General features: G+C 44.8%; 1 protein-coding gene across 1 annotated transcript; it reads right to left on the reverse strand.

Moving 5' to 3' along the window:
• Positions 1–351: 351 nt before the first annotated feature.
• LOC134286794 (uncharacterized) lies at positions 352–5,457 on the reverse strand. The gene has a single exon (XM_062848467.1). It carries the CDS (start codon positions 5,455–5,457, stop codon positions 352–354), a length of 5,106 nt encoding a protein of 1,701 aa, XP_062704451.1.
• Between the last annotated feature and the right edge of the window lie 9,640 nt (positions 5,458–15,097).

Below are 15,097 nucleotides of genomic sequence, written 5' to 3' on the forward strand. Positions count from 1 at the left end.
TCAAATTCGCGGTCTATCCTGAGCAAACCCTTATGAGGATTTATCGTCCTTTTAGATAAATATAGAATTAGCAAATGGGTATTCCAATAAGGGTTAAGTTGAGGTTACCTATCGAACTCCGACAATTCAGACTGCTACAGTTCACTTGCAGGAATATGTACGGCGTAATTTACAAGTTCTGAGGAAAAATACACTAAATTGGTTTCACAATTGTGGTATTACATACGAAACTTACTTTTAAGAATTTCCCTTCACCCAATAACAAATTATATAATCATTTGCAGCATCTCAAAACATTAGATCAATCGTCATTTCACCACGTTTCACGTTTGCTACCTACACCTTCTGTCGTTATGCGTTGACAGCTAGTTTCTTTGTATCGGCGAGTTCACTACCTGTTCGTGAACCAGTGATGCCGGAACATCCCCCTCCCCGTGGATCCGGATGTGGCGTCTTAGGAGTATTTCCGGGTTCACCATCTCCAACTTCGATCACCGCTAATTTTACCACCGGACGTTTGAGCTTTCCGTTTCCGTTAACTGTTCGAATGATGGCCTGGCGCACTCTGCCGTCCCGTCCTTGGATAACTTCTTCGACTTTCCCTCTTATCCAAGACCTTCGGTCACCGTCTGCAACGTAAACCAAATCACCGACTTGAACCGGACGTACGTCTTCGAACCATTTCGATCTACGATTCACTGTAGGAAAGTATTCCTTTATCCACCGTTTCCATAGAGCGTCAGACAAGTATTGACTTCGTTGATAGCTACTGCGTAACGCCTCTGCAAGATCAGTACAGCTCCTGATCGGTTCATGTGAACCGGACGTATTCCCAAAAATAAAATGATTTGGGGTGAGTGCCTCATCATTTCCGCATTCTTGGGGCATGTATGTAAACGGCCTAGAATTGATGAACCACTCCGTTTCTGCCAGTACAGTCACCAGGATTTCATCATTTAGTTTGCGACCGTCATCGAGAGCTCTCATGGTTTCCTTCACGCTGCGTACCATACGCTCCCACACACCACCCATGTGTGGGCTCGCCGGTGGATTGAACGACCACTTGGTCTTAGCATCTGTGAACGTGTTGGCACATCTATCGTTGATCTCTCTAATCTGCTGCATCAAGTGTCGGTTGGCACCGACAAAATTCGTGCCGTTATCAGAGAAGATTTGTACTGGTGACCCTCTCCTGCGAACGAACCGACGGATTGCCATAACGCACGAATCGCTGGACAAATCGTATGCTATTTCCAGATGGACGGCTCTAACCACAAGGCACGTAAAGACGACCACGTAACGTTTTTCTTTCCGTCGTCCAACAGTGACTTCCAAAGGGCCCAGATAGTCCACCCCAACATAGCAGAACGGTCTTACGTATGGAGTCAGTCGTTGTTCTGGCAGTGGTGCCATCCGTGGAGACTGTGGTTTGCATTTACTTATTTTGCAACGCTGACACGCCTTCATTACCTTGTCAACTACCGATCGCAAATTAGGTATGAAGAATCGCTGGCGTACCTCATTGACAATTGTTTCCTTATTTGCGTGTCCGTATCGGCAGTGATAGTGGTCCAGCAGTCGAAACGTAACCAAATGATCTTTCGGAAGGATTATGGGGAATCTAGAGTCGAATGGAGCGTAGCCAGCATTCGCAGTTCGTCCTTCTATTCGTACGACTCCGAATTCGTCGGCAAAGGGGGATAGCTTGTACAAGGGGCTTGTACGTTCAATACTCACCAGGGCTTCGGGAGACGTATCACGATTCTTCAAAAGTACCTTCACCTCATCAGGGAAACTATCTGCCTGCGCGAAACGCCACAAATTTATTTCGGCTCGTTTGTACTCGTTTTGCTGAAGAGGTACGATGACAGCTGGAATTGATCTTTTCAAGCACTTGAGCTGATGACTCGTTGCTTTAATGGTCTCTATCGGCTGACCCCTTATTCGCAGTCGACAGTTATTGATGAATCGGCCCACCATGGCCATTGTTCGAAGCAGTACGTTCCACTTCGAAATGTTTTCAGCTTTGATTAGTTTCTGCGGTATAGCAATGTGGTGGAGCAAATAGCATGGCCGAAGTTCTTCAGGGACGTCCGAAGCTATCTGTCGTTGCTGGGGCCAAGTTTCTTCTGTTCCGTACAGGAATGTTGGTCCATTCAACCATATGCCATCAGAATTGGGTTCGGAATGTTTTCCCCATTTGGTCAGACAGTCTGCCACGTTTTCTTTAGTGGGCACCCATCGCCAGTCGGTCAGCTGCGTGTGTGAGAGAATTTCCCCTACTCGATGTGCTGCATACTGCTTGTATTTGCGATTGTCTGAACGTATCCAAGACAGCACGGTGCTGGAATCCGTCCACAGGAAACTTCGGCTAATGGTGAGTGTATGGGACTCCATCACGTTCTTCAGCATTCGCGCTCCCATAACCGCAGCCTGTAGTTCCAGTCGCGGAATTGACTGATGTTGCAGCGGGGCCACCTTGCTTTTCGCCATTACTAAGGCGACGTGTACGCCACGATCATCCACTGCCCTAAAGTACGCTGCACAACCCATGGCGAGTTCGCTGGCGTCGGAAAATACATGCAATTGCAGCGAATGGAACTGGTTGGGGACAGCGCTTCCAAAGTAGGGTCGAGGGATTCTCAACTGTTTGATTCCAACAAGCAACTGAACCCAACGTCTCCACTTTTCGTATTCTTCATCTGGAATATCCTGATCCCACATAGTGCCGCTCCTCCAGAGATCCTGAATAAGCATTTTGCCGTGTATTGAGAAGGGTGACAGCATACCGGTTGGATCGAACAGGCTCATCACACAGCGAGCGACTATTCGTTTCGTAGGACGACGACCCTCGAAAACGTATGGATCCAAGTCTCCATGGAATCGAGTTGAGAATGAAAGGAAATCTCCTTCCGGGTTCCATATCAGTCCCAGAACACGCTCCCAATTGTCTTGAGTATCACCTCCAATCACGACTGGTTCCTGGATCTTGGCTTCTCCAAGGGCATGTAAGACGTCGCGACTGTTACTCACCCAGTTTCTCATCTCAAATCCGGCACGCGCATGTACTTCTCGCACCTGTGTCGATCTTGTGATGGCTTCCTCGATGGTGTTGGCACTGTCAACGTAGTCGTCCATATAGGTTTTGTCGATTATCGCGGCCGCAGCTTCGGGGAACTCTGAAGAACATTCAAGGGCATTTTCTCGCATGACATGCTGAACGGAGCAAGGTGAACATGTTGCCCCAAACGTTGCGACATCCATAATATAAATTTGCGGTGGCTGGGCAGGATCAAATCGAAAGATGAATCTCTGAGAGTGTTTGTCTGCCGGGATGATTTGAACCTGGTGGAACATCTCTCTGACGTCGCCTCCAAAGGCAATCGGCCTCTCCCTGAATACGCAAATGACTGAAGGAAGCGAGTTCAACAGGTCCGGTCCTTTTAGGAGCTGGGAGTTCAGTGACACACCTTCCACTTGGGCTGCCGCGTCCCACACAAGCCTTTTCTTTGCAGGTTTCCGAGGATTTGTCACCACGTTTATGGGTAAATACCATACACGGTCCGGATCGGCACTTGCCAGTTCCTGCTCGGAAGCCTTGTGAGCGTATCGTTTCTCGACGTAATCACGGATCTGCTGATGAACGTTGGCGCGTAGCTCTGGATCTCTAGCAAGCTTCGCCTCGAGACTTTTCAACCGTTTTACTGCCATGTACCAGCTATTTGGAAAGCGAACGTCATTGGTTTTCCATAGGAGTCCCGTTTCATATCTGTCCCCAACTCGCCGAGTAGTCTGCTCGAGGATCTGTCGAGCACGTTTATCGTCGGCGGACTCGGGCAACGGAGAAACGCAAACTACTGCTTCTTCCAAAATGAACTGTTGACGAATCAATTCATTTAAATCCTCATCCGTTTTACAGCTACAGTCGTGAACCCCGACGAAATCGTTTCCATTGCTGTCAGGTCCACATGGACCATACACTGCCCAGCCAAGCGTGCTTCTCACAGCTACAGGTTCGCCCGGTCGCCCTACTCGGGTTTCAAGTGGGGTAAGCAGATCCAAATTCCGTAAACCTATCAGAATCCTAGGTTCTGCGTCGATGTACGAATGAGCAGGTAGATCACGGCGATGATCGAACCGTTCAATCAGGTTTTCCATCCATAGACTTTGCTTGGGTAGATTCAGCCCACTCACGGTGTGGACTCCTTTGAGATTGAAACGTTCTTTCTGCCCACGCGCTGATATCACAATGTCCACTACCTTCGAAAACTTCTCTGTACGGCTGACGTTCGAGGTCCAAATCAGCTTCAGCGGTACTGTCTCACCAGTAAGTTCGAGGTACCTTGCCAAACTCGATTCCACCAGCGTCCTGGAGGATCCTTCATCAACGAAGGCGAACGTATCCACACTGCGGCCTTTGTTGTGAAGTGTTACAGGGATCACCTTAAACAGTACCGATCTAGTTACTGGACCATGAGTATTGCACTCAGCATTAACGGTCCTCGAAGCGGCTGCAGTTCTTGTTCCTGCCTGGTGGAGTAGCGGGTTATGACGTTCCCGGCAATTTCCGATGTTGCAGCGTATTCTTGACCGGCACCTAGAACCGTGGTTGAACAAACACACTTCGCATAGTTTGAACCTCTCTACTGCTGCGAGGCGAGATTCAAGGCTTATTCGCTGGAACTTTTCGCAGTTCCGCACTCTGTGGTCCAGGCCATTGCAAATGGGACACGGTTCTCTTGAAGAGGGGAGTCTGTCTACGTCATCGTCATTGTGAGCATAGACATGTCCTTTCTGACTGTGTTTCTCTTTTTCGTGCCTGGTCTTGTCCATCTTCGGCTGTGACAAAACAGTGACTTCGCTCGCATCAGCTACCAGAACGTCCATGAACATAGCGAATTCCTTCAAGGTTGGTACTGCGTATGCCCGTTTGAATCGTACCCATTCTAATTTATACGCGGCAGGTAACTTATCCACTAGCTCCTCCATCAGCGTTGGGTTTGCGAGGTGGCTCTGAAGGTCGGCTGCTATCAAGTGGTCACTCAACTGTTGCACCGTCATGCCGAAATTTATCAGGGTGTCCAGCCGCTCAGGTTTTGGTGCTTCCAACCGTCGAACCTTGCCCAGCAAATTTTTCACCATCAGCTCCGGTCGTCCATACAATCGTCGTAGAGTCTCGATGATCGATGGTACGCTCTTAGGGAACATGAGCTTCGAGATGACCGCTTCTCTCGCTGGTCCTCGAAGGCACTCTCGTAGACGGATGATGTTCTCAACATCTGAGAAACCGCAAGCCGCATTTGCCCCTTCGTAGCTGCTATAAAAAATTGGCCATTCCTCTGGCTCGCCGGAAAAGTTCGGCAATTTCTTTGGCCAAACCTGTCGAGCAGCAATTTGGTTTGCCGTTGGCCCAACTTCTCCAGTAATCTGCATCGCTGGTGACCTCTCCAACAACATTCTTCTGTCCATATTCGGCGGATTCGGCTCTTCTGAAGGGCCTTCCGGATCATCGGAAGTATCGGGATCTGACCCACCTTGCGCATTGAATCCTTCGCGTCCCACCGACTTTTGAGAGCTACGTTCCTACTTCTTAGAAGGTAGAAACGGTGGTATTGACCGGTGTGAACCATTGTCGTCTCGCTGTTGGTTCTCCTGTCGTTGCTTCGCTAACCATTCCCGTGCTTTCCGCATTCCACTGGTGCTGGTGTATTCGGAAGCTCTCTCAGCGTCGGCGACCTCGTCTAGTTCCTGCATTTTCCGCAATAGATCTTCCTGCAGCCTAATCTTTTCTTCGCGCAGAGCTCGCTGTCTTTCCTGCATTAGACGATCTTCTTCAAGCTGCTTTTCTGCTTCAGCCAGCTTCATTTCCGCCAGAAGCTGCTCCGCTTCAATCCTCCTCTGCAGAGTCAGAGCTCGAGAACGCGAAGTCGACGAAGTGGTTTTGATTGTTGTCGCTTTGTTCGTAACACATTTGGGAACTTCCGGGTGTTTTATCGGTGTCACTCCAGATGTAGACGCGACGGGAACCTTCAGTTGACCTTCACTTACGCCCTTCTGCGATCTGGTCTTCTTAGGCTTCGACTTACCGACATTGGAACGACAGTTGAACGATCTGTTTTCAACACCAGGAGTCTCTCCGACGCACTTCAGATGGTACCAGACTTGACAGGCGTCACACTGTACCATCTGCGGATCGGCATCGTTAGGCAGGTTGCACGCCCCGCAGTCGTGGTCACCGGCGCCTCCGTGAGGTGGATTCACTGTAGCCATCAGAGTCGATTCGAGTGGTATCTTTTGAGAGTGTTCGGATTGTAGAAGCACCTTGTCTAACGAAGCTCAAAACTAAAACAACAGTTTTATTAGTCAGATATAGTTTGTGGGATTTCATGTAAACTTACGATAGTCTTCTCACAATCTTCAAATTCGCGGTCTATCCTGAGCAAACCCTTATGAGGATTTATCGTCCTTTTAGATAAATATAGAATTAGCAAATGGGTATTCCAATAAGGGTTAAGTTGAGGTTACCTATCGAACTCCGACAATTCAGACTGCTACAGTTCACTTGCAGGAATATGTACGGCGTAATTTACAAGTTCTGAGGAAAAATACACTAAATTGGTTTCACAATTGTGGTATTACATACGAAACTTACTTTTAAGAATTTCCCTTCACCCAATAACAAATTATATAATCATTTGCAGCATCTCAAAACATTAGATCAATCGTCATTTCACCACGTTTCACGTTTGCTACCTACACCTTCTGTCGTTATGCGTTGACAGCTAGTTTCTTTGTATCGGCGAGTTCACTACCTGTTCGTGAACCAGTGATGCCGGAACACGGCTTTTCTGATAACCTGATAAACGGTAAGCAGGAAAAGAGTCTTAGACCATATCTGAACCGGTGGTGCTCCGGAACCGATTCCGAGTGTCCCGCCGGAAGTGGCCAAATACATAAGTGAACCAAAGTTATGCATGCAACACATCAAATTAGCGGCTTTTTTGAAAACCCGATGAACGATTAGCAAGAAAATAGAACCAGACTACATTAGAAACTACCGGTAGTGTTCCGGAATTGGTTGCAGTTGTCCCGCCGGAAGTGATCAAATGTAAAAGAGAACCAAACCCATGCATGTGACACATCAAATCGCAGCTTTTTAGGTAATCTGATGAACGGTTACCAAAAAAAAAAAAATCTCAGACCACATTAGGGAAAACCAGTAGTGTACCAGAACCGATTCCGGGTGTCCCGCCGGAAGTGGACGAATGTGGAAGGAAACTAAACACATGCGTGCGGCTCATTAAATACCGGCTTTTTCGATAACCTGAAGAACGATCAGCAAGAAAATAGTCTCAGATCACATTAGAGACTACCGGTAGTGTTCCAGAACCGGTTCCGGGTGTCCTGCTGGAATTGGTAAAATGTAAAAATGATCCAAACCCATGCATGTGACACATCAATTCGTGGCTTTCTAGGAAATCGGGTGAACAGTGAAAAGAACTCATGCATTCGGTGCATCAAATCACGGCCTTTTCGATTATCTGATGAACGGTTAGTAAGAAAATAGGCACAGACTACATAAGTTACTACCGGTAGTGTTTGTGGTTCCGGGTGTCCCGCCGGAAGTGGCCATATACAAAAGTTAACCAAACTAATGCATGCCACACGTCAAATCGCGGCTTTTTTGATAACCTGATTACCGGTTAGCAAGAAAATAGGCTCACCACATTAGAGACTACCAGCAGTATTACAGAACCAACTTTGGGTGCTTTGCCGGAACTACGAAAGTGAGCAAAATCATAGCAAGCGATAGATATGTGTAATTGTTCAGTTCATCATGACAAAACTAAAGTGATCTCAGAACTCAGAACTCATCAAATCAAATTTCAGATTCCTACTCATCCTTACAGTCAACGTTGTATGGGAAAATTAAAATTTAATCGCAACAACCCTGAACATTTTTTAAATCCCCTTTTGCGTCTAAAGTTACTACACAAAATTCCGATGTGACTGGTTGCGCCCTCGCGCTCTGTAATGTGGTTGAAATTTTATTGGGATTTAGTTTGGGAAATTTCACTTGCTTGCATTTTTGCCTTTCTCGTACACCAAGGTGTACCGAAAGGCTATATGTTCACTCCAAAAACGAAAATTTGATAGAGCCTCCGGAGGGGTCAAGTCTTATATACCAATCGACTCAGCTCGACGAATTGAGGTGATGTCTGTGTGTGTGTATGTGTGTGTGTGTGTGTATGTGTGTGTGTGTGTATGTGTGTGTGTGTGTATGTGTGTGTACAAAAAAACTCACATCACTTTTTGGCAGTAAACCTCAACCGATTTTATTGACCGACGGTTCATTCGACGCGGAATCTGGTCCCATTGTTTCCTTTTGAAAATGGTTCAGATCGGTCCAGCCGTTCCGGAGTTATGGCCATTTAGGTGTTCCGGACCGGTACCCCAGGAAGGGGCCAGATATGAAAACGCTACAAACCCATCCATGCAGCACATCAAACTACGGCATTTTCGATAACTTGATGAATGCTAAGCAGAAAAATAGTCTCAGGCCATATCTGAACCGGTAGTGTCCCGGAACCGGTTCCGGGTGTCCTGCCGGAAGTGACCAAACATAAAAGTGAACTAAACCCATGCATGCGACCGCGGCTTTTTCGATAACGTGGTGAACAGTAAGCAGGAAAACATTCTCAGATCATATCGGAATCGGTAGTGTTCCGGAACCGGTTGCAAATGTCCCGCCGGAAGTGGCCAAGTATTAAAGTTAACAAAACCCATGCATGCGACATATCAAATAGTGGCTTTTTTGATATCCTGATGAACAGTAAGCAGGATAATATTCTTAGACCATATCTGAACCGGTTGTGTCCCGGAACCGGTTCCGGGTGTCCCGTCGGAAGTGGCCAAATATAAAATTGAAATAAAACCATGCATGTGACATATCAAACCACAGCTTTTTCGATAACCTGATGAACAGTAAGCAGGAAAGCATTCTCAGACCATATCGGAACCGGTTCCAGATGTTCCGCCGGAGATGCCAAAGTATAAAAGTTAATTAAACCCATGCAAGGGACATATCAAATCGTGGCTTTTTTGATATCCTGATGAAAAGTAAGCAGGAAAATATTTTCAGAACATATCTGAATCGGTTGTGATCCAGAACCGGTTCCGGGTGTCCCGCCGGAAATGGCCAAATATAAAAGGGAACCAAACCCGTGCAAGCGACACATCAAATCGCGGATTTTAAGGCATCTTGATTTGATAAAAAAAAGTTTCCGGCCATATTGGGGACAACCGGTACTGTTCCGCAACCGATTACGGTTGCCCCATCGGAAGTGGTCAAATGTAAAGGAGAACCAAACCCATAAAATTCGACACATTTAATGACTTTTTAGGTAAGCTGATGAATCATAGACCATACTTTGGAAAACCAATAGTGTGCCGAAACCGGTTCCAGGTGCCCCGACGGAAGTGGTCAAATGTAGAAAAAAAACCAAACGCATACACGCAGCACACTAAATAACGGCTTCTTCGATAACGCGAAGAACGGTCAGCAAGAAAATAGTCTCAGATCAGTAGTGTTCCGGAACCAGATTCGAGTGCCTCGCCGGAACTGGCGAAATGCACGAATGAACCAAACCCATACATGCATTACATCAATTTGCGACTTTTTAGGAGAACTGATTAATAATTTGCATGAAATTAGTCTAAGACCACATCAGGGACAATCGGTAAGTGGTAAAATGTGAACCGAAAGTTGTAAATGTGAAATTGAATCAAATCCATGCGTGTCGTACCATAAAACCACGCTAATTAGACAATGATTGCTGTCAAATTACCCGTGTAAACTTTCGTTTCGATAAACTAACTCTATTTTAGTTTTGTTTAGATGGAATGATTTGTTTTAGAACAAAAATCTTACAGATATTGTGGTGTACGAATTGATAGCTTGTACATTTTTCGATTGTTGGCTTCCGAGGTTCACTGCGGATGATCACCAAACGGATCAGGTGTCGTAATGCACCAAATTAGAACTTTCGGAAGTAGCAGCTGCACGAGGAGCCGCTGCGGGTGTAAGTAACATCACAATATCGTATCATTCGTATTTACAGTGTATTACACTGTGACATTTGATCATTTTTTTAATTCAACAAATTTCGAATGAGCGGGGTACAAGTTAAAAAGTGTCTTATTAACCCTAAAAGGGTTACCTGCGGTCCATTGGACCCCAGGCGCCTCTCAGAGCTCGTCTTCGATGGAACACACTCAGCGAGGTGACGAAACTGAGGCCATGAAGGTATCCCTTTTAGGGTTAAAGAGTGATGAATACGCGGGTTTGACAGTACATCAAATAGCAGCTTTTTTGATAACTTCTTCTTCTTCTTTATAGCTCGACGTTCGCATTGGAACTTGGCCTGCCTTTCTTCTACTTAGTGTTCTTTAGAGCACTTCCACAGTTAATAATTGAAGGGTTTTCTTTGCCCGCCATTGCATGAATTTGTATAATGTGAGGCAAGTTCAATGATACACTATGCTCAGGAAGTCGAGAAAATGTTCCCGACCGGAACGGGAATCAAACCCGCCGTTTCCGGATTGGCGATTCATAGCCTTAACCACTAGGCCATCTGGAGACCCTTTTTTGGTAACACGATTATCGATTCGTATAAACATAGCCTCAGACCATATTTTAGACAACCGGTAGTGTCCCGAAACTAGTTCTGGGTGTCCCACTGGAAGTGGTCAAATGTAAAAGTGATTTGTACCCATGCATAAGATAAATCAAATCGTGGTTTTTTTAGGTAACCTGATGTACGTTAGCAATGATATTGCCTCAGACTATATTTGGGAGACCCGGTGGTGCTCCGGAACCTGTTCCGGAAAGTAACCAAATGTACCATGCGACACATCACATCACGGCTTTTTTAATAACCTGAGGAACGGTTAACTAGAAAATAGGCTCATACCACATTAGAGACAACTGGTAGGGTTGCACAACCAGCGTTTGATGCTTCGCCGGAACTACGAAAGTAAATAAAATCAATGCGAGCGATAAATATGTGTAAGAGAACAAAATCTTGACATATTAAACCCACATACAAACAGACGTCTCACTATACTCACTACGTTCTTGTTTTTAACGGTCAATATAATATAACCTGGAATGTGCAGAAAAAACTTTATCGAAGACCGCAAAGTGATCTATGAATGTGTAAAAAGTTATATCGTAGCTTGTTAGTATCGTCTTGATATTGATCAGCTCCCAATGTTAGTGAAGGTACTCAAGCAGTCAACTGAGAAATCTGATATTATTCAGCTCTGCTTTTACGCTGAACACAACGTCGGAGTATGTGCCATCAATAAGTTTTAAGTCAATTCAATGATGGCTTTGATAAAATGCTTGCTTTTCTTAAAAAATATCAGGATTCAGGAACACTTTGACTTACGTCGACGGAAAGATCGTGAGAACATATACGACGAGAAAGGCACTATCACCTCTAGGTGGATTAATTTGGGTTTTTTTGTTCAATTTTGCATGGATCTTGTAATCAGCGATAATAAAATATAGCCTGAAGTGTACAGAAAAAACTTTGTCGACGACCCCAAAGTGATCTGTGGTTGTGAAAAAGGTTATATCTTAGCTTGTAATCATCGTCTACATATTGATTGGCCTCCAATGACAGTGAAGGTGGTCAAGCAGTCAACTGAGAGCTCTGATATTTTTAAGCTCTGCCTATACGTTGAACATAACGTCGGAATATGCGTCATCAATAAGTTTTTCTATTCGATAATGGCTTTGATAAAATTCTTGCTTTTCTCAATAAAGTATTCTCAGGGTTCAGGAACACTTCGGCTTACGTCGACATCATGAGTATATATTCGACGAGAAAGGCGCTATCACCACTAGGTGGATAAATCAGGTTTTTTATGAGACTTTATTTTCCGATTTGCGATTGAAATTTGTATGGGAAGTATGGAAAACTAACATAATTATTTTTCCAATAGTTAAGCTTAGTTAGCTTAGTTTTATCCTAAACTTTGTAATCGATGATGTTGAAATGTAGCCTTGGATGTAGTCGAAAACTGAAAAGTGATCTGGCCCTTGTGACAAAAGTTATAACGTTCCTCCGATCGTCAGACTGTGCACATATAACATGTGCACACCCGAACCTCCATTTAGGTAACGAGTCAAGACTGCCTAAATAGAATTTGTACTTAAATGGATTTACTACCTAAATGGATTCAGTTCATTACCTAAATAGATTTCAAGGTTGCAAAGAAGTTTGAGAAGGGCAAGTGGCTTGCACATTCAAAGGGGAGGAGGGTAAAGGCTTCCAGATGTAAAGGGGAGATGGTCAGAGGGATTTGAAGGAATTTTTTAGGGAAGGGGGGGGGGCAGAGGCGTTTCCAGGCGTTTCAGGGCGTTTCAGGATGTTTCAAAGGGCTTTTAGTGGGCTTCATATGCTCTCAGGTGAACATCACGGGAGTTTTAGAGGCATTCCAAAGCGTTGCACGGTGTTTCAGGAGATTTTAGAGGTATTTTAGGGGGCTTTGTGGCTTTCAGGTGCGTTTCACATGCATTTCGTTTGTGTTTCAGATGTGTTTCAAGGCGCTTCAGGAAGTTTCAGAGGGGCTTCAGAAATTCTCAGGTGAGTTTCACGGAGGTTTCATGGGGAGTTTCAGAGGCGTTTCAAAGCGTTTCAAGGTGTTTCAATGCTTTTCAGGGCGTTCCATGGCCTATAAGGAGATTTCAGGTGGCTTAAGGGTGCCTTCAGAGGGTTGCATGTGAATTTGCCGGAGGTTTAATAGGGGTTTTAGATGCGTTTCCAAGCGCTTCGAAGCGTTTCAAGGCTTTTAGGGCGTTTTAATGCGTTTCAGGGCGTTCCAAGAAGTTTAAAGGGGGCTTAAGGGGGCTTCAGAGGCTCGCAAGTGAATTTCACAGAGACTTCATGGGGGTTTCAGAGGCGTTTCAAAGCGTTTCAATGCGTTTCAGGGCATTTCAGAAGGTTTCCAATGAATATGAGGGGACTTAAGAGACTCGCAGGTGAATTTCACGGAGTTTTCCTGAGGCTTTCAGAGGCGTTTCAATGCGTTTTAGGGCGTTTCAGGAGAATTCAGATGGATTTTAGGGGGCTTCAGAGGCTCTCAGGTGAATTTCACGGAGATTTTAAAGAATTTTGAGAGGCTTTTCAAGGCGTTTCAGGGCGTTTTAATGCGTTTCAGGGCATCCCACGAGGTTTCAGGAAAGTTTTAGGTGGCTTCAGAGGCTCACAGGCGAATTTCTCGTAGGTTTCACAGGGGTTTCAGAGGCGTTTCAAAGCGTGTCAAGGAGTTTCAAAGCATTTCAAACCGTTTTAGGCCGTTTCTGGGCGTTTTAGCAGGTTTCACAAGGGCTTTAGGGGGCTTTAGAAGCTCTCAGGTGAATTCCACGGAGCATTTCAAGGCATTTCAGAGCGTTATAATGCGTTTCAGGGCGTCCCAGGAGATTTCAGGAGAGTTTTAGGGGGCTTCAGAGGCTCGCACGTGAATTTCCCGTAGGTTTCACAGGAGTTTCAGAGACGTTTCAAATCGTTTCAAGGCGTTTCAAGGCGTATTATTGCATTTTAGAAGGATTCACACGGGTTTTTGGGTAATTCAGAGGATCACAGGTGAATTTCACGGAGTTTTCACGGGGTTTCAGAGGCGTTTCAAAGCGTTTCATGGCGTTTCAAAGCGTTTCAGGGTGTTTCAGAAGGTTTCACTCAAGGAAGTTCTTGGAGGCTCCTAAAGATTCTTCGAACTCAAAACTTGATAGATCAGAGTTACCTGAGGTTGTGTGAGTATGAACCTTTGTCGTAAATCTCTTAAAGACAACCAAATACCACTTGTTAGCACATAGCTACATCAGGCTGTGTAAGCATAAATTTCATTCATAACGCTAAAATAGATCACTGATTATGCTTGTAGATCAGATGGCTTTAATTCCAGCGAGTTCTCGGATATTCCTATTCAATCATAGAACCCATTATTTGATAGAACATAGATGCCTGGGGCTGTGTGAGTATAAACCTCGTTCTTAATGCTCTTAGATACAACTAGTAGCCCTCGTAGATTCGATGAGCTATACTCAAGGGAGTTCTTGGAGAACCTTAAAGAATCTTTGGTAGGAAGTTCTTTGAGATCCTCAAACTGAAAACGAACTCACCACTTGACAATACATGGCAACATGAGGCTGTGTAAGCATAAATTTCATTCATAATGCTCCAATAAGATCACTGATTACGCTTATAGATCAGATGGCCTAAACTCCAGGGAGATCTAGGATACTCTTAAAATTTTAACCCTCAAACATTTCGTAAACGTCCCTTAACTCTTGATTCTGCTTTTTTCCCGTAAACCAACTTTATCTGTAATCCTGGGTACTCCAACTGCTCTGAACACAATTAAATTATATTTAGGTAACGTTACCTAAATAGAGAGAGCTAAATAGATTTTGCCTAAATTGATCCTACCTAAATGGAGGTTTCAGTGTAAAGAATAAACATTACTTTTGGCCTGAATTACTAAACGTGCAACTTTTTTCACAAATATCGGATCACTTTGCGATCTTTGGCAAAGTTTTTCGGGGCTACACTTCATCGTTATCGGTTACATAGTTTTAGACAAAAATGTTCAACTAATGAGGAAAACACAAAACATACGTTTTCCCATACAAATTTCTATCGCAATGCGGAATACTGGGATGCAAGCAATCGCTTCCAAATTTTGCTCAGTTGGTTTGGATGCTTTAAGGCATCGAAAAAAAATCCCAGAAATCGACCTTGTTGACCCAGTCTAATTAATATAGTCCATATGGCGATAAAAAGTCGAAATTCTCCAAAAGTATCAAATATGCTACACATGGAAGACTGGGTGTCGTACAAGTTGCCCATTGTCAGTGTAAGTTATGTTCAGTCTGTACAGCCTCTGCCTTAGGACGGTGTGAAATTCATTCGGAAATGCATACAGGGACTCTCCAATTGCGCGCAATGGCTGTTACGCCCTTTTCACATGTTAGTCTTGAGTGGTGCTCGGAATCCAGTTTGACTTTCTATTTCACAGAGTTGTAATT

The sequence above is a fragment of the Aedes albopictus genome, chromosome 2 (genome assembly GCF_035046485.1).
Source record: "Aedes albopictus strain Foshan chromosome 2, AalbF5, whole genome shotgun sequence".
NCBI lineage: Eukaryota > Metazoa > Arthropoda > Insecta > Diptera > Culicidae > Aedes > Aedes albopictus.

Coding starts and splice junctions, on each gene's coding strand:
- LOC134286794 (XM_062848467.1), bottom strand. CDS start 5,457: ATGTTGTTGGAGAGGTCACCAGCGATGCAGATTACTGGAGAAGTTGGG.